Source organism: Ursus maritimus, unplaced genomic scaffold (assembly GCF_017311325.1).
Source record: "Ursus maritimus isolate PB19 unplaced genomic scaffold, ASM1731132v1 scaffold_6, whole genome shotgun sequence".
In the NCBI taxonomy this organism is placed as follows: Eukaryota; Metazoa; Chordata; class Mammalia; order Carnivora; family Ursidae; genus Ursus; species Ursus maritimus.
This window is the reverse complement of record NW_024426774.1, coordinates 72,628,412-72,648,281: the sequence shown is the minus strand read 5'-3', so window position 1 is coordinate 72,648,281 and position 19,870 is coordinate 72,628,412. Positions and strand designations below refer to the sequence as shown.

At 39.9% G+C, this 19,870-nt stretch overlaps 2 protein-coding genes across 3 annotated transcripts in view; one reads left to right on the top strand and one right to left on the bottom strand.

Moving 5' to 3' along the window:
- SLC3A1 (solute carrier family 3 member 1) overlaps positions 1–17,148 on the top strand; it is a 35,305-nt gene extending 18,157 nt beyond the window's left edge. Inside the window, exons 5-10 of the mRNA XM_008699820.2 lie at positions 3,943–4,062; positions 6,050–6,174; positions 7,565–7,760; positions 10,731–10,898; positions 11,751–11,867; positions 16,695–17,148. Of these exons, the coding sequence (XP_008698042.2) occupies positions 3,943–4,062; positions 6,050–6,174; positions 7,565–7,760; positions 10,731–10,898; positions 11,751–11,867; positions 16,695–17,135 (1,167 nt within the window). The 3' untranslated portion in view covers positions 17,136–17,148. The remainder of the gene's footprint in view (positions 1–3,942; positions 4,063–6,049; positions 6,175–7,564; positions 7,761–10,730; positions 10,899–11,750; positions 11,868–16,694) is intronic.
- The window catches only part of PREPL (prolyl endopeptidase like), a 59,235-nt gene continuing 47,214 nt past the window's right edge, over positions 7,850–19,870 (bottom strand). The window contains exons 12-16 of one of the 2 annotated variants that reach the window (XM_040623515.1): positions 19,654–19,803; positions 19,161–19,284; positions 18,268–18,341; positions 17,749–17,901; positions 7,850–9,982 (exon numbers count right to left, since the gene is read on the bottom strand). In XM_040623515.1, the coding sequence (XP_040479449.1) occupies positions 17,812–17,901; positions 18,268–18,341; positions 19,161–19,284; positions 19,654–19,803 (438 nt within the window). In that variant the 3' untranslated portion in view covers positions 7,850–9,982; positions 17,749–17,811. Of the gene's footprint in view, positions 9,983–17,748; positions 17,902–18,267; positions 18,342–19,160; positions 19,285–19,653; positions 19,804–19,870 lie in introns of those variants that run through there. The other variant, XM_008699819.2, reaches the window with a different exon arrangement.

Genomic DNA, 19,870 nt, shown 5'->3' with positions numbered 1-19,870 from the left:
ACTGAACCAAGGGAAGAGGCTTGGGTCAGAGGGTTTCAAGCAGAGGGAAGGCGTGGATCATGGCACATTGCTGCTGCTCAGAGTCACCCCATATGGCTGGGACATGGTATATGGAGAGGGATGACTCGATGAGACTAGAGGGGGACGAGGCAAGGCTGTGGCGAGGATTTGGCTTTAGAAGTTCTTCGGGAAGTCATTTTCTGTTTGCATTTTGGAAGTCTGACTTTGGAGAAGGGGTTTGAGTGGGGCAGGTTTGGAGGAGGAAGCAGAGCAAATGGGTAAGGGTGCCAGACGGTACCAGTTCTGACACGGCTACTTACTAACCCTATGACCTCGATTAAGGTACTTCGTCTCCCTGTGCCTCCGATCCCTCATTGGTAAAATAGGGACAGTAATGGCATACACGTTGTAGGGTTGACTGGGGAGAAGTGTTTTGTTTTTTAAAGATTTCATTTATTTAGTAGAGAGAGAGATCGATCGTGAGCGGGGGTTGGGGCAGAGGGAGAGGGACGAGCAGACTCTGCTGAGCAGGGAGCCTGACACGGGACTCGATCCCAGAACCCCGAGATCATGAATTGAGCTGAAGGCAGACGCTTAACCAACCGAGCCACCCAGGCGCCTCGGGGCTAAGTGTTTTAATCTCTGTAAGGCATATAAGTCAGCATGTTCCTTGTCATTTGAATACTTGTTAAATAATCAATATGTGGGTAAAGAAATGAGTAAATACTGTTGTGAAAGGAAATGAACAGAGAGTAAGAGCCCCAAAGAGTTCTACTATTTAAAGGACTGCAGAATAGACAGAGAAAAGTGGCAGACGAGGAGCAGGTATCCGGGAGCTAAGGGATATGTGCTTTTCTGGAAGACCTGAGTTTGGTCAGCAGGGTCAAACACTGCAGAGAGATCAGGTAATATAAAGACCCGCATGTGAATGGACTCTAGCAGCAGTACCTTGAGTACTCACAGAACTCTGCAAGGCGGGTTAGTGAGGCCAGGCAGCTGCACGGACGTGGGGAGATGGGCCGGGATCCGCACGGGTCAGCATCCTGAGCTCCTGATCCTTCCTCCACGCCCTGCTCCTGAAGGAGTTAGCCCAGAATTCTGCCAAGATATCTGAACATCAGTAGGGTCCGTTTTCTTTCCTTTGCTTATAAACAGAGCATATAGTTTTCTCTCTGTACTTCTAAAATATCCTATACTTTCTCCTTCCTTCTCGAGATGGACGCCTGTGGGTGTATGTCACTTTAAAGACGATGTCTTACAGATCACCACATGTAAGAGCAGAGCTTTTCTATTTCCCAGACTAAACTTTTTAGGTAAATGGGCCCAGTAACTTCAGTCATCTCCAAAGAAAAGGTTTGCCTCGAGGTTTTATGAATTTGGATATTAGTAATGTTTAACTGATTCCTTTTTTACTCAGAGCAGTGAGTTAAGGAGAAAAGAATGAAAAGGTGCCCGGCAGAAACACCGGGACTCTGTGATGTCATGGGAGTTGTACAGGAATCAGGGACACAATGTACTGTCCCAGGAGTCCCATGGCGCCTCGGTGGGTCACCCAGACCTGGCAGAACTAGGCTCTGTGCCCATTTCCGCATCTGGCACCCTGGGAAAGCTTAACTGGAGTGAAGAGAGGGTTAACGATTAAGGTCTGGAGCTCCTTTTCTCACCTAGTTGGGAGAATAAATATTTTTCAAGAGCAAATTTTGGATTATCTGTCATTTACAATGAGTCTCAAAAATAACCATCCAGCTTTTACTGTTTTTTCTCTTTAAATGACGATAGTTCTCTCTTACTGGACTAAAGCGAAAACCCTTGCCAGGGCCAGAAACCTTTGCTGGGATACACGTTTCTCATTTTTTATGGCTGGGTCAACAGCTGGCAAGGCTAACGATTCCCAGAGGGAATAAGGACCCCACGAAGAGAGCAGATTTTCCCCCCTAGGAGATCAGTGCTCCGAAGTTTAATGTCTACAACGGCATGGCGTTTTTGTCAGAGATGGCTTGGGGGCATTATAGCTATTTGTGTCCCACCCCCACCCTGTCCAGAGTGCCACCTGGGGGTGGACCCGGGTCGTGTGGGGGGTGAAGCTTGTGAAATTTGGGGCCTTCTTAAAATAGTGTAAAATTAGAGTGTTTAGAACAGGGAAGGAAGGTAAGTAGGAAGGGGCCCAGGTAAGTGAGGGGTTCTGAAGCTTAAAGCTGGGCTAGCTTCATGCTGAGCTGACCCCTGGAGCCAGAGACTGTTCTGCAAATGGGGTACCTTAGTATCTGTTGACTTCTCTCAACCTCTAACCGAGTGCCCTCACTTCCTGCTGTCCTGCTGCGCTGGCTGACCTCTAGGGCAAATCCTGCTACTTCACCTTTTTGCACTACCATGTTCCTCTCCTTTAAAGCTTTATCTGGCTGTGATTTAAATATTTTTGCATTGCTATTTGACGTCTACTTGGGGATTCTAAAAAAATTCAGGAGACCTAGGGCCAGGTCTGTTGTATTTTGCTCCTGGTTATCGGGCTTCGCTAAGTGCCTGGCGCATAGCTGGAACACAAATACTTATTGAATGAATGTATTTGGTAAGAGTAAGATGCTAGTAAGAACAAATTTGTGGGTTTTGTGTGGGTAGAGCCAGCTTAATGTTACTTGGTTCAGTTGTGTCCATGCTAAGATTGGCAGCAGCCTTTTAGATTTGAAAATGCTTTTCAAGCTTTGTTATTCAGAAATGTCACCTTAAAGGGACTTGACCTCAGCAGTATTAACCCTTGCATGTAGTCTGTAGAAACTCTAGAGGCCCCATATTATATTCACATGTAGATACAAGAAACACTTTGAAGGAAATGTGTGATTTGGGGGATGGTTTTCATTTTGGAGCTATGGCTCTGTTCCCCTCCATAAATAGCTACTTAACTCTAGTACTTTGAATTACGGACTGTTGTTCTAATGTAAAACCTTCCACTTTGCAAGGGATGTGCCGAGGAAAGTGGGGAGAGCCACTGTCCCTTTGCAGAAGGGTAGCTTGTGGTTGGTGCTGGAGTAGGGACAGCTAGGAGGGATGGGGAGCTGAGACCTAAACCCTTTGCTCTCCAAGGCCACTTGGTCCTCCCACCTGCCCCAGTACAGGCCAAGTCAGTCTCTGCCTCTGTGCTTGGCCATCCTGTCCTACACGGTCCAGAATGTTCTTTGTAATCTTACTCCCTGATAAACTCCCAACGGTCTAGGTGGAAATGTAGCTCTTCTTTCTCTGGGTGTGTCTGCCCATGTTAAATTCATTCTTCTTGGAGCTCCAACACCCTGCAAAAGAATCTCTTTTCTACATACACCGCACCTTGCATTATTAGGTAACACTCTCCTGTCTCATGTGTCCCCAGCTACTCTGTAGATGCCCTGAAGCCAGGGGACATGTACTTTTAGTTTTCCAACAGTATCACAGCATGGTGGACTTATTCGGGCTTGATACTGTGTATTTTCACTAAGGACCCGGTGCTATGTCAGAGGCAAGAAAGCTGCAGTCTTTCCTTCTAGAATCTCTCAGTCTGGTGGAAAAACTCCTCATGATCGGATGCTTAGCTATTTTCTCTGTCTGGAGTCCTCTTTAAGGAACTGAGCATGGTGGGAAGATAATGTTCCCAGTTTCTCCTGAGTCCTTTCATTGTGGTTTCATTCCTTTTGAGTGATTCTTTAAGCTTTGCGAACATGCTCATAACATCAATTCCCACTGTAACATTCTGAATTCAAATTTGAGGTAAGCACGGGGGTCCATTAATGCAGTTACTGAGAGTTCATTATATTAAGACACTGCTATGCCTACGTGAGTGCTGATAAAATACACTATATGAGTGCTGTGCTTGTTCGTGTGTAGAGATGGCCGTTTTATGATGGGAAGTCATTACAGACACACTTCTATTAAACATTATGATAATGTAACCAAAGCATTTTGCTTCTTTGTGTTTAGGAAATTATACAGTTCTGGCTCGCAAAGGGTGTGGATGGCTTTAGTTTCGATGCTGTTAAGTTTCTTCTGGAAGCAGAGCATCTGAGAGATGAAACCCAAGTGAATAAGACTCAAATACCGGTAAAGTTTTTAAACATTATTTCGTCCCCCTTTCTGAAAATGTCATCCATGTTTTCTTTTTTAGCATGAGACACCAATGACCAGAAATGAGAATGTAGTTAAATTTATTAATATAAACATCCGAATTTAAAGCATAGTTTTTTTTTTTTTTAAGTAAATCCAACATGGGGCTCAGATTTGTAATCCCAGAACCAAGAATCACATGCTCCACTGACTGAGCCCAGCGCCCCTATAAAAAGTGCTCTGAATCATTTTCTTCAGGAAGTACAAGAGTTTCAAATCCATATGCCTAGATGTTTCCTTCCATTGGTTCTGTCTGGTGTAGGGCATCCTTGAGGAGTACTTTAGTTATAAGGGTTCTGAGGGCATGGACACTGGACTCCACCAACAGCCAGAACTATTCACTGTCCTTTTGTCATCTCAATTGAGCTCAAGTGAGGAGGCCTGTAATTCCCCAGGTGCTTTTGTAGTCATTAAAGGACACAGAGAAGGAACAAACACTTGCTGAATGTCTGCTGTATTTCTGTGTTTACTTAGGACAGTCCATTTAACTCTTGCAACAGCTCATGAGAGACCTTTTATGATCCCCATTAGGACATCTTAGAGAAGTTAACTTCTCAGGGGTGACAGAGGTGATAAATAGAATTACAAACCAAGCCTATCTCACTACAGAGTCTGGGCTCTTTGTGGTTCCACATCAGTGGTTCTCACCTTTCCGCCCATGTCATGCATGAGAAACGGTAATCAGGACGCCACTGTGCTCTTCTGTTGCCACCAATCTACACTCTATGTTCCATCGCTAAATGGACAGGAGTCCTAAAATGGGTTTCAAAATAATGGATTTGTAGTTTTACACAATGGAATATTATACATCAGTCAAAATGAATTACGGCGACATGCAATATGGGTGAATCTTAGTTGTATGTTTAGTGAAAAAACCCTAAAACAATTATATATAGCATGAAGTCCTTTTTATAGAGTAAAATGAAATAGTTAATTATCAATGTCTAGCTTTTGTCCTGAGTAATAGATTTATGGGTACTTATTAATCTCATTAGACCAAGTCAATTAACTAAAGAAATTTGGCAATGCATGGACTAATTATGAGAGCATGTCATAAACCAAAGGCTATTTTTTGGTGGGGTGGGTAAAGCACGTGATTTCTAATAGGAAAAATGAAGGGGCAGGGGAAGTCATATATTAGTCCCAAAGAGAAGCACTTATCCTTGGAGAAGAAATCTCAAAGAAACCTTGCTAATTATGATGAGATGTTGTAAGAGAGGCCTATGTTTCCGGTTATGATGTGATCAGAACAATAGGTTTTGTGCGCTATCCAAGAAAAACCTAAAGAAAAAGTGATTTCAGGAAGAGACCTAAGATTCCAAAAACTTTACTTGATCTAACAAGCAAGTTCACTTATTAAAAAGGGGTCCACTGAGTGGATGGCATTGCGGGTTTACACTGTCCATGTCCCAGCCCAGGGCTTACAACCTTGGCTTGTGTTAGGATCTTTTACTTCGGATTCTGGATTACTGTAACCCTAGCAAGGCACAGAATGAATATCAGGAAAAATTACTGAAACTGTGGCAAAGCGGTTCTTTACCGCTTCTAGCCTTTATTCTAAACTATGACACTCTGAATAGTAATTTTATAAGCAGATCAAGTGTAGGTGTAATAATGAACTATGTTTTCTTTGTCTTTTAAGTGCAGCATTTAGGAGAATTAAATGTTTGGGAGGAGGATTCTGTTAAATGCACTTATAATTAATGTTTAGATGTTCAGCAAAGTTTGTTTACCAGATTGAGTTAATAGTCATGAATGTTACTCTCCGGCTACAAAACCCCTTAGCATTGAAAGTCCTAGGATCATCTTTCAGCATGTTTGCCTTGTCTTGAGCCCTTTGAGGAGATAGTCTATGTTCGCGTAAGGCCAACTATGGGCATCTGACACGTGAAATGATGGCAACCATGCTTTTCTGCTTCTAAAGGACACGGTCACACAATACTGGGGGCTGTACCATGACTTCACCACCACGCAAGTGGGAATGCATGACATCGTCCGGAGCTTCCGGCAGACAATGGACCAATACAGCAGGGAGCCTGGGAGATACAGGTAACCATAGGACATAAGTCTGTTCAAGGGCGTAGGGTGTGACCTGTAGTTAATCCCTCACAGGCAGGCATTCTGAGGTTCAAGCTACTCAACAAACCTCCATGACTACAGCGTATTATAATTTGGTTATGCCAGGGCCTAGTATATTCTTTCTCGTTGCTTAACTTTGCTGATTTTGTTTCCTCTTTTGTAAAATACTTCACAGGAATTTTGTGAAAATCACTTAAAAGGTAGTATATAATCTAAATGTTAGCCATTAACTATTCTATTTTTATCATTACTGTTTGGTCTGTTAGTGTCCAGTGTACATTATGAATCCACATGTTTCAACTAAGCTGCTATTAGGTCACAATGGTTTGCTAACACAGCTTTGGAATCAGAGTCTGCAGAGTTCTGTGGACAGCTGTGTGACCTTGGACTGGTTCCCTCATACAAGTCCCATTTTCTCAGTAATTAAAAGGTAACAGTGACACCCCATCAGGGTTTTGTGAGACTGCATGAGATAATGTAGATGAAGCCCTTAAAACAGGGACTGACACATAATAAACACTCAGTAAATCTCTTACTATGTGTATACAGATCACCCAATAGCATTAACAGAAAAATTAAAGAAATTTCTCCTCCTTAGAGTAGGTCCTCTGATTGGTATCCCAATTCTATAGATGAGGAAATGGGAGACTCCAAGCACGGAGGCAATGGTCACACAGGTGGTAATGGCAGGGATGGGACTGGAACTGAAACACCCGGGCTCCATATACTATGTCCTTACCTCAAACAGGTAAAGCCAGCATTGATGTGGGTAATTCAGGATAATGTGTCTTTCCCTGACAGTGTTTGCTTTTCAGTAAGCTCTACACCCAAAGTGGGGCTTGAACTCATGACCCTGACATCGAGAGTCATGTGCTCTACCAACTGAGCCAGCCAGGCGCCCCTGGAGTGCTGGTTTTTATTAACCAAGAGTGCACCCCAGTAATAAAGTGAGACTTTACAGGGATTCCTATCAAGAGGTTTCTGGGGAAAACCCCCTCAGATGATTGCACATACACTGTACATTCTAAGCAGAGTGACGAGAATTGATAAAGTGCTCATGGAAGTTACTGAGTTTTAATCAGATTTAGGAAGAAGAGAACAATACTGACTGAGATTCAAATGTGTATCTTAACTCTAAGACACAGCCTAGTATCAGGCTAGTCCTTGGGTTTACTGTCCATGAGAAATGAGAAATCATCCAGGTGACCCAGCGTGCTATTACTTGGCCATCTGGCTCGATTATGATTCCTAGTGAGCCCAGCCAGATATGGTTAATAGTCAAGCAGACTGAAGCAGCTGGAGAATACTTCCCAGTCTTCTGACGGGCCCTGAGGACACTATATCCTGCCAACTCTTCCAGGTTCATGGGGACCGAAGCCTATGGAGAGAGTACCGACAGGACCATGATGTATTATGGGCTGCCTTTTATTCAAGAAGCAGATTTTCCCTTCAACAATTATTTCAGTGAGCTAAACACTCCTTCTGGGAACAGTGTGTTTGAGGTTATCACATCCTGGATGGAAAACATGCCAGAAGGAAAATGGCCTAACTGGATGGTAAGTCCTCATGCCTGGGTCAGCATATCTGGTGCTGCTGTGCTTGTCACCCCTAAAACGACAGGTATGTCTGTCTGTAAGTGATCTTAACCTTTCCCTTAATGGTGATTGTTTAGTGAGCCAGGCCTGTTTGTCCCAGCCTCTGACCAGGTTTTTGTTATTTTTCTTCTTTTCCTTCTGGTTCTCAGACTAGATAATCTCGATTGCTCCGTCTTCAAATTTGCTGATTTCTCTGACGGTTCAAATCTGTCAAGCCTGGCTAGTGAACTTTTCCTTTCAGTGATCATACTTTTCAACTCTGCAATTTCTTTCTGGTTCTTCTTCGTATTCTTTTTATTAATAGTATCTATTCGATGAGACACTGTCCTCACTTTAAATTCTGTAGTTTTAGTTCTTTGAACATTAAGTATAAATGTCTTTGTCCGCTAGTCCAATGTTGTGTTTCCTCAGCCACACTTTCTACTGCTTTCTCTATTTATGGGCTATATTTTCCTGCTTTTTCCTGTTTCTTTGCAGGTCTTCCATTCCTCTGTTGCTGAAAACTGGGTATTTTTAGTAATGTAGGAAATCCCATTCTTTCCTCCTCCCCGGTGTTTGTTGTTGCTCTTTCTTTAGTGACTTTCTTGAATTTTGTAAAATGTGTTCTTTGTTGGGTGTGGCCACGTGGTGAGCTTATTGTCAGTTAATGACTGGAAGAGTTTTTTTTTTTTTTGGAAGAGATTTCTGAACCGCTGTTGAACCATTCATTCTCCCAGCCTTTGCTGAAGGGGCTGTGTGTGTGTGTGTGTGTGTGTGTGTGTGTGTGTGTGTGTTGGGGCATGCTTCAACCCTCTGACAGGCAGTCTGTAGTTCTACCTTAGTCTTCATTTTCTGCTTGCACGGAGTTTCAAGGTTAGCCAGAGGTGAGAGATCAGCGCCTTCTCAAGTCTTCTAGGGCATCTGCACATGTTCTAGATTCCAAGAAATCTGTCAGACTTTTTTTTTTTTTAATGGTCTTTTAAAAAAATTAACATATGATGTATTGTTTCAGGGGTACAGGTCTGTGATTCATCTCTTACACAATACTCACCACAGCACTTACCCTCCCCAAAGTCCATCACCCAGCCACCCTATCCCTCGCACCCCCTCCACTCCAGCAACCCTCAGTTTGTTTCCTGAGATTAAGAGTGTTTTATGGTTTGTCTCCCTCTCCGGGTTCTTGTTTCATTTTTTCCTCTCTTCCCCTCTCATCCTCTGCCCTTGTTTCTCATGATCTCACTGATACATGGAATCTATGATAATTGTCTTTCTCTGATTCTGTCAGACCTTCAAAGGCCAGTATGGTCACCTCCTCCCCCAGCTTTTAAAGTTTTTGGTTAGTCTCTGTTGAGCCCCAGTTGGTAACACCACCTCAGGCAGATGTGATGCGAACCAATTGTTGTTTCTGGCAAATACCTTGGCGATAAGGCATTTCTCTGATAAAGGAAAAAAAAAATCCCAACTGAAAGTGAGTGCCAGAAAGGTCGAATAGTGAACTCTAAACTTATTCTGCCCCTCCAGTGGCCCCTGGTTTTTAGCTACGGTAGTTCTAAGTTTGAGGTTTTCAAGGCTATCGTGGATCTGAGGGGCATGAGTTTAAGTCCGGTTAAAATGACACAAAGCTTGCTATTTTTCTTGCATAAATACTTCTTGTATTGTTGAAAGCCTTTAGCTAGTTTCCAGAGTTCTGAAACAGTGGATTTTTAGTTTTTGCCAGCATTCTCCTTCTTTTTATGGTAGAGATTTTAGAGGTCCTTCTCCCACCATTCCACAAGTGCCCCCTATATTACAAAATTTTACAATGGAGTTTTAGCACTTGTTTTTCATATAGCGAGGGTCTCCAATATCCTAGGTGACTGGGATTTCTTTCTGTCCACTGCTGTGAACTACCTGTGGAAATATTTCAATTCTGAAAAAGAAAGTGCTCTAAGAAAGCTTAGAAACCATATCAGAGGCTCTCAATAAAATAGAGACGAAATTTGATTTTTCCGGTCATAAAAACAGAAAAATAATTTATAGTGGTCTATAAAAAGATAGTTGTAAAGATAGTTTTAGTACAAAATGAAAACCCCAACCATGTTCTTATTCTCAACCTCCACCCAAATTCTTATTCTCAAATGCTGGTTTTGCATCATACCTTGCCTTGAATAAGTGATGCATTTCTCAGAGAGCTTGTTTCATCATTTCCATAATGGAGATAATACCTGACAGTGGAGGAGGGCAATAAGTAATGTAGGTGTTAGTATTTTTTTTTTTTTAAGTAATCTTTACACCCAACGTGCAGCTCAAATTCATGACCCCAAGACCAAGAGTTGCATGCTCTTCTGAGTGAGCCAGCCAGGTGTCCCGTAAGTACTTTATATAGTAAAATGCCATGTTCAGTATATGCACATGAGATCAAGTTGTGGTATATCTTAACAAAAGCTATGATGTTGTAAGGACTAGATAATATGTAATATAATATGTAATTAAAGCATTTAACATAGAAATACCAAATTTAAAAACTACTTTAGAAAATTTCCTCTTGGACTATGTACATTTCTCTATAAAAGTTGATTTATCTTCAAAATTTGTTTTGAATAGTTCAAAAGACACACACCCCCCCTCAGAAATCTCTCCTGCCTGTCCCTTGCACCTCTTCCTTTTTTTCTTGTCCCTATTCTCTTATCCAAATGTGTGAAAATATTAAAATGTACCCTCATAAATTTTATCACATTTGCAATATCACTGTGAAGTAACCTGTTACCACCATTTTGTTAATCATAATGGCCAAGACAGTAAGTTGGTTCATTACACAGTAAGTAGCAGGGCTGGGACTCAAATCCAGGCTTGCTGATACCAGGGTACCCACAGCAAACTTTGTTTTTCTGCCTGATGAACTTTTTGTGGAATAGGGTAAATCTTCCAGAAGACTGTATATTGAACTATGTTCTTAAAGTATTTGCCTTTCAGATCGGTGGACCAGACAGTGCCCGGCTGACTTCTCGTTTTGGGGAAGAATATGTCAACATCATGAACATGCTTGTTTTCACACTCCCTGGAACCCCCATAACTTACTATGGGGAAGAAATAGGAATGAGAAATATTTTAGCCACAAACCTCAATGAAAGCTATGATGTTGTAAGTTAACAATCTAACTATGTGAAACTAGAGAATCTACCATTCCTATTCTGCTGAAAATTATTACTCTGCTTTCCTTTCTAACTATTAGCGCTCTTGCCTGGGAGCTTAAAAATGCTGTTTCCTAAGCCACACAACTGAATGGTAGAGCCCAGGAATCCACATTTTAAAGATGTTTTCCACCTGATTCTTAGGCACACTAGAATTTGAGAACCTGTGTTTTGAGTTTGGAACATTAATTATAGTGCTTGTCTGTAGTGCTAGATTTCATCTGAACACAGCACAAAGATTCTTCCTTTCATCTTGATAAATGTAAATGCATAGCCTCAGACGTGAGTGGTTTTTATTTTTTGTTTGAGCTATGGATATCAAAATTGTGTTGGGTGAACCTATAATAATTTGTATGGTTAGCTTTCAATGTAGAAGATCCAATTCCCCTAATATTTGGCGTGCATTTCCTAAATTTGTGCGTGTGCATTCAAGTGCAATAACCAGGTCGGATAAGAGGATAGAATTTAGGCTTACTTGTACATGCTGCATACTTGAACTCACTATCAGTGTACCATGGAATGAACTGGTAATGGTCCATCTTTAAATCCTACCTTACTCATTTTTAGGGATAAGCAGCAAAAGATTCCAAGCATGTACCAAAGTCCAGTTACTATATGTCACTATTTTTCCAATTAAAAATGTGAAGCTGGTTTAGGTACTGAATACTGAAGCCTTTTCATTATGAATGCTAATGAATATAAGTATTAACTAAGAAATACAGGGAATTAAATAATTATGAAATAAATCGTGGCCAAATGATATTTCTTTTACTAACTAGATCACGGTTTTCTTTTGACACAGAATACCCTCCTCTCAAAGTCACCAATGCAGTGGGACAACAGCTCAAATGCTGGTTTTTCTGAAGCCAGTCACACCTGGTTACCCATCAATTCAGATTACCATACTGTAAATGTTGATGTAAGTATCAATGGAACTGTTATATTGATTCCAGAAACATGTAATGAGTCTCTGTGCTGACAACATACAGTCACGCCGAGGGTACCTACAACTTCAACAGATGCTCTAAGTCACTAACATGAACTTGTCTTGTAGTTCTTAAGTCATGTTTTTGTGAAAAAACAAACTGGTACAGAAGTGCACCATGTGAATTATTGTACAGAATATACAACTGTTCAATGGAATGACTTTAAGAGCTTTGAGCTCTTTTAAGATTTTATTTATTTCAGAGAGAGAACATAAGCGGGGTGGGGGAGCAGGGAACCCGATGCAGGGATCAAGCCCAGGGATCATGACTTGAGCCGAAGGCAGATGCTTAACCAACTGAGCCACCCAAGGTGCCCCTAAGAGCTTTGAGCTCTTAAGGAAATTTTATGGAGGTCTTTCAATAAGCCCAGCCATCTGTCTTCCTTTCCTGCCCTCAAAAGAGAAGGAAGGAAGGAGACCATCAAGGCTATTTACCTGGAGAAACCAAGACATGAATAATTCCTAAAGGTAGCTGTTCTGGAAAAGCACACCCGTTGGCTTTTGCCTATACTATTTTCTGTACTCAGGTGATCAAGTTTGCCAAATTCAGCTGGAATTGCTGGAGTCTGTGCATTCCTGTTTAGAAAATTTGCTCAATTTGGCAAAGTTTATACTAAAGTACATTTCCTTAGGCCAGAACAATATGAAATGGCTCCAGGTGGAATCATGTACCAGTGAAAATGTCACTGGAAAACGATCTAAATTACCTCAGAAGAGAAATTACTGGCATTCCATGAGACGTAAAAATTTCCCCTTACCGCAGTCTACTATTTTTGGAATAAATTACCGAAGTATAGTTGACATATAATGTTACAGTAGTTTCAGGTGTATAATGTAGTGGTTCAATTCTGTACGTTACTCAGTGCTCCCCACCGTAGGCGCAGTCTCCCCAGGTTATTCCGTTTCGAGCTCCTGCTCCTACAACGCCTCACGGGCTTTTGGGATAGTATTACTTTTGCTTCATATATTCATAGGTCCTTGAAGACAAAAATATATTATTTAAACATCTGTGTTTAGATTTAATCTCTTGATTTTTGTTATGTCCAAAATGTTCCCATAGGCCAATGTGAGTCCAAAATGTAAGAAATCTTACATAAAAATGTATGCCAGAAGATGGAAAAATGCAAACACGAAAGGTTTTTTTCCTGTAACACTAACCAAGCCTTTCAAATAATCATGAGTAATGTTTGGAGGGATGCCGAATTGTAACAAAAGTTACAAAAAGTCAGGGAATGCTATTTAATAAAATATATCCATAAAAGCCCTAGAGATAGGTTAAGAATTTAATTTCTAAAAGTAAAATTAAGCTTCCCATAATTACTAGAGATTTGCATTGTGATACTCTGTCTTCAGTTGCCTAAGTAAATGGATTACCAAGAATCACACCACATATGAGAAAAATTAAGAAGAGAGACATCACTCTTAACACTGTAGAAAGTAGAGGAGATATAGCAAACATAAGACTTCATTATTGATATATTGTTTTATGGAGTCTCACAATTCTTTTAAAAAAGTGATTGGGGTGCGTGGGTGGCTCAGCTGGTTAAGCGTCTGCCTTTGGCTCGGGTCCTAGGATCAAGTCCCTCAGTGGAGAGCCTACTTCTCCCTCTGCCTGCCGCTCCCCCTGCTTGTGTTCTAACAAATAAATTTAAAAAATCTTAAAAAAAAAAAAAAAAGTGATTAGAGATCTTAGAAATGTAGAACATTGTAAAACACTGAAATAGAAATTCTAATTAGTGTGCTGGAAAACTGATCCAGACTCTCCCCTCAGAACATACTGTAAAAAGGCAAATAATAGTGTAAAGAGAACAGAGGGAAACATATAATCCAAGAAATAGAGAAAACTCAGGGATATTTATCTTTTCTAGAATGGCAAGAATACAGGCAGAAACTAAACTCCAAAACAGATTGCCCAAGCAAAGGATTTGAGAGTTGCACTGGCTTTTCAAGTGGATCCTAGAACACATTAGTACCTTAATCTTTAAAGCTGTGATGGAAACTTGATTCTAATCCTAGAGTCCTATATCCATTCCACTTAGCATTCAAGAATATAGACCTAGACCAGCAAGGACCCCAATTTTTCCATATAGAGCCACTTTCTGAAAGAAGAATCAGCAACTAAAACAAAATGAATCTAAAAGACAGACATGATGTGTGGGGGGTGCTGGCTGGCTCAGTCAGTAGAGCATGCGACTCTTGATTTCAAGGTTTTAAGTTCAAGCCCCACATTGGGTGTAGAGATTACTTTAAAAAAAAAAGATATGACGTATAAAATACAGTAAGGAAAAGAACTTAAGGATATTTTTGGATACACAATGTAAAAGAAGGTAAAGAAGGTGTTCTGGAACAAAAATCTTAGTGACTGACTTCTAAATGGGAAGTTGAGAGAACGTGTGAGCGAGCAGGCTACAGCACTCTTTTCGGGGCATGGAAACAGGAACTTGCTCTAGATTTGAGCTGCCTAGTGGCCATTCACCACTAAGACTCCTAAACAGAATGAAAAATTCACTTCCTGTGATACACTAGCACCGTTTCTAGTGGCTACCACGTTAGCTCAGATACAGAACACTTCCAGCACTGCAGGAAGTTCTGTTGCACAGCATTGTTCCAAATGTCAAGAGAAGTATAATTTAAAACGGGCATTACAAATTTAAGGGTATAATTTTCAAAGAACATTAGAAGGAAAAATATTAACATCAAATCAATTTGACGCTAAAAAGGATGAAAACAATAGTACAATTATAAACAAAAGATAAAAAAGGGCTATAGGATTAGGTCTGAACATACGGTAATCACAAATAGAAGTTAAATTCACCCGTTAGAAGATAAAAACTCTCAGATTAAAATAATATTTAAAAATTGCTGCCTGGCTATAGCTATCAAACAAAAAAATGCATATAACCTTTTGTCCTAGTAATTTCATTCCGGGAATACCTGTATATGTGGAAAATGATAAATATTCAAGGATCTCTACCACAGCAATGTTTTTAATAGAAGATGACTCTGGGAATGATTTAAATATTTTATCAATAGAAAGCCAGTTTAATCAGTTATGGTTAATTTATATAATTTATACGATGGACTAGTATGAAGCTTTTAAAAAAAGCACTGCTATTATGAAACCATCTCTAACATGTACTAAATAAGAAATAGTGTCCATAATGGTGTATCATGCCACTATTTGTATAATGAAAAAGTATACCTACATATGTTTGCATAGGCATAAAATGTATCCTACATAAACTAATAAGGTCTATTTCTGAGAGAGGAAGTGAAAAGCTAGCTAACGGTGTTAAGAAAAACCTTATTCTATATATTCTTCTTATAAACAAATTTTATACTGTGTGCATGCATTTCCTATTAGAAAATTAATGTTACAAAAAGCAGGTGTGGAAATATTTAATAGCAGACAAAATAGAATTCAATATGAAAAGCGTTATGAGACAAATGCAATTTTCAAAAATTGATAAAAGAACATTCCACTACAAGTCATGAATCTGTGCATCTAACAGTAGCTCCAAAATTTATAAAACAAGTACTATGAGAAATGCCAAGAGAAACTGACAAATCCACAATTAGAGAGAGACATGTCAGCATACTTTTAGGAAGCAGACACAAATAATAGTTAACACTTACTGGGCACTTCTTTGTGAGCGGCACTGAACTAGGCTTTTCCATGCATTATCTAAGGCTATAGAAAATGTTAATAGTAATTTGACAAGTCATATACATATACCATATACATGTACCATAAATACCTTTGTACCTGATAACAGAGAATAAACATTTTTTTCAAACATTCAGTAATGTCCACCGAAGACCACACATTAGGCACCTGCCCCCAAACAACAATGATAACAGCAACAACAGCCACCACCACTGCAGTCAACAGAGTCCAAGGAAATGAACACTACCACTGATTTGGCAACAGCTCTTATGAAGACTAATTTGGCGTTATGTATCAAGTGTCCATACTCTTTGACATAGTAATTGTCTTTCTATTCTAAATAAATAACCCAAATATGGGGGAGGCACTGAAAATATTAGAAAGTTGAATGCTGAAATGAGAGAGACGGTTAAGTATGGTATATCCATCCAATAGAATTTTATCCGGTCATCATTAAAATGACATTTTAACATAGTAACAGGCGAGGATGCCTGAAATGTTAAAGGAAAACACGACATTAAACTGTATATGTTCTATATAGCTGTGAAATAAAGCCTGATCTTCCTTATGGACACGCATTAAAGAAGTACTGTTTTTAACTTTCCCTTTAGGCAGCACTTTGCATCCTTTTTGCAACTTTCTGTTCACCATTAGCTATGCAAGGAATACATGTCTGAAAGTAACGCAACCCACATTGCTACAAAAAAGAACAGAGAGGCCCTCAGAGTCCACAGTGGCTGCTCTTCTACCAGTTACAGTGTAGCATAAAGGGACTGTATTTAGGCACGTTAAATACCAGATAACTCAGACATGGACATTCGCTTTGGAATTCCTAAAGTGGAGTCAAATTTGGTCCCTCATCATCTCTGGCCAAGATGTAGCAAAGCACTGAGCAAACAATGACTCCCTGCATTTGCGCTCTCTCTCAATAGTTAAACTATTCTTACTTACCTATCAATACTTACAATTTGGTAGTCATTTTAAGGGGCAAAACTGAGGCAAATTTTTTTAGGAAATAAGGTCCTAGTTGATACTAAAAATATATTTTAAAAAAAAACCCCAACTCTTAGAATCAATTTTTTTTTTTTAAATAGGTCCAAAAGACTGACTCCAGATCAGCACTGAAGTTATATCAAGAATTAAGTCTGCTTCATGCCAACGAGCTGCTCCTCAGCAGGGGCTGGTTTTGCTATTTGCAGAATGACAGCCACTCTGTCGTGTACACAAGAGAGCTGGATGGCATCGACAGAGTCTTTCTTGTGGTTCTGAATTTTGGAGAATCAACAGTGGTAAATCTAGAGGAAATGATTTCCAATATTCCCAGAAGAATGAGGATAAGGTTAAGTACCAATTCTGCCTACAAAGGCAGTGAAGTTGATACGGATGCCATTTTACTGGACAAAGGAGAAGGCCTCATCCTTGAATACAACAGGAAAAATCTCCTTCATCACCAAACAGCTTTCAGAGACAGATGTTTTGTTTCCAATCGGGCATGCTATTCCAGTGTATTAAACATACTGCACAGCTTGTGTTAGGCACCTTTATGAAAGAGATGAAGACACTGGCATCCTGTCTATTATAAGCATTTGCAGTAACTTCACGTACAGCATGCTGCTGGGTAAATATAACTGCTTTAGAAAAGGTTCCCAAATGTTTTTACAAAATAATAAAATTATCGCTTCTAGAACTTGTAACTTTATTGAATCAATATAAGAGAGATGATGGGAACACCTCAGGACTCCAGATTAGAAAGATCTGGTGAATTCTAATGTGAAGAATGTTACCTTTTTTCATAAAATACAGGCATAGAAATTGCAGGATAACTTACTAAAGTGTCTAAAAACGTTCACTAGCAAAGAGGCAGGACCTTGATTTGTAAACTTTTCAAAGAAAATGTTAGAACAGACAAAAACAAAGCTGTTCTGAAGGAGGTGGGGGAGAGTTGTGCTGTCACCAATCCTTCCTTCACCCCCAAGTCCATGTCCTTCTGAGGAGCATGGTTTGAAAACTACTTTCGTAGGTTAAGGGGCATGTGCACCAATGAGAGAACAGTATAAGCAAGTGAGATGTACACTAGACAAAACTGGGATGGAGAAGCAGATTTTAAAAAATTACTAACTTAAAAAAAAAAATCTCACTTTTGCTTACCCAACTGGAAATAAGACTATGAAATATTTCAGTGTGTTTCCAATTCCCATGGAATGTAGCATTTCAGAATTTTAGGTACTTCTTAAGATTCTCAAAAACACTGGTACTGTCAAGTCCAAGTTCCTCGTACAAGAATTTAATTTGGGCTGTGATCTAAAAGAAACATATTTAAAAATTAGAGGGCCTTTGTGGTAAAACTCCAGCACTAATCTCTTTGTCCATCTTCACCCAAACCTTAAGTCGGCGATTTGTGTCAAGAGTACTTTTATTATTTGAGACAGAGGCAGAAGGTGCTCCCGACAATTAAGATTACATTACTTTAACAGGGCTCACGTACAAGTTTTAAGAGGGAATCCTTTCTCTTGACTGAGTCAGCGTTCCTCTTTCCCCCTTGGGCCTCAGCCACAGACCAGACAGTTACGAAGCAGCTGTCATAAACCCTGCTTCAACCACTGGAATGTTGACTACCGCACATCTCTACTTGGACATCTGTCAACTGAGAAGGGCTTGATAACGTACCTTTTTGTGAGAATCCTCAATCACATGATTGCCTCCAGGCTGAATATCTAAAACAACATTGGGGGCCTGATAGCCTGAAAGAGTTAACATATGAAACAATTAGAAGGGTTTTTTTGAGACTCATTTCTCCCCTCTCCTCCCACATATGCTATTAAAATAACAGTGAAGGAAAAAGGCATAAACTATCATCACCAAGAAAGAGACGGGGCAAGCAGAAGACAAGATTTCTGAAACAGAGAAAGCAGGAGGAGGACCAATGGCTGAAGACACTGGATAGAAATTACTTGTAGGGCCACATGGAGAAGGTTGTGATTCAAGAGGAAGCCAGACAGGCTCTGTGAAATCAGAGTCTTGTGACCTGGAAACAGCTACTATTGCAATGGGTATGAAGCATGAAGGTGAAAACAAGGTGACTGAGAACTTGTATGTGGGTCCGTCCCCTCCCTGAGCCCAAAAGGTCTTACTAAGGAAGAAAGGTACGAATTCTTATCCAATGAAATGGAAAGATCTAGAGAAAATTAAAGCAGCTAGTTTGGGCACTGAAGCTCCACAGCAAAAGCTTTAGAATCTCTTTTTTTAGAAGTTTCCAAGAATAATGGCTCAATTAATATTAAATGAAAGAGTGTTTTATGACAGTACATCTATAAGTTATATTTGATGTTTATTTTTCTTTGTGCCTTGCTTACCTTATTTTAATATTACCTTTCAAAAAGAGGCAAGGCAGGTATAGTTATTATATATGCCTCAAGTGAGTAGTCAACATAGAAAAACCAACTGTTTGTCCAAAATCATGGGCAGATGACTTAGTCTATAGCATAAAGTGTATTACTGAGTAGTATGTGGAAGGTACTAGTCCATTTAGCTATGTTCCCTGCATATAGGTGGTCTCTTACCTTCACCAGTGTTCTTAGCATGCTCTGTAATGGCTTCATTGAGTTTCTCAGCATAGTTTACAATTCCTTTTAGAGGTACACGCTCATCGTTTTCGTAAGCCGTGATGTGAATGGAAGGATAATGCTGAAAGAAAATAGATGCATAGTTTACATTATTCCCTGTGGTCCCTTTCTACCTTATAGATTATGAAAAAGAACTACCTCCAATTTTTTCATATAGGTGCTAGATATTTTCTCTCATTTGATATTGAGAGACCTATAGTATGATAGTACTAGACCACTTGTATCTGGAATAGCCTTTTCTTGGCTAGCGAGGCCATGACCGTATCTATTCTCCTGAACTATGAAATTGAGAGATGGTGCTGAAAGGTGTTTGGGTATTATAAGCAGAAACGACCTACAGCCCTAAATTCCTGCCTTGGCATGGGTAAGTATCCTTTTCAATATCTCTTCTATCACTTTAGGATAGTGTATCAGAACTGTCTTTCACTACCTGTGGTTTAATATTTTGATAGGGACAGTAACGTTTTATGTAGTTCTTGTGTTTTTCATCAGATGAAGGATTCCCCCATTCCTCTAATTCTTCTAATGTCAGAGGAAGTGTAGTGTCCATCATGGTGTTGAGAACATCCAAAAAAGGTGCCTAAACAAACAAACAAACAAACAAACAAACAAAGAAGGCAAAGAAATTTAAACTTTTTTAAGAAATT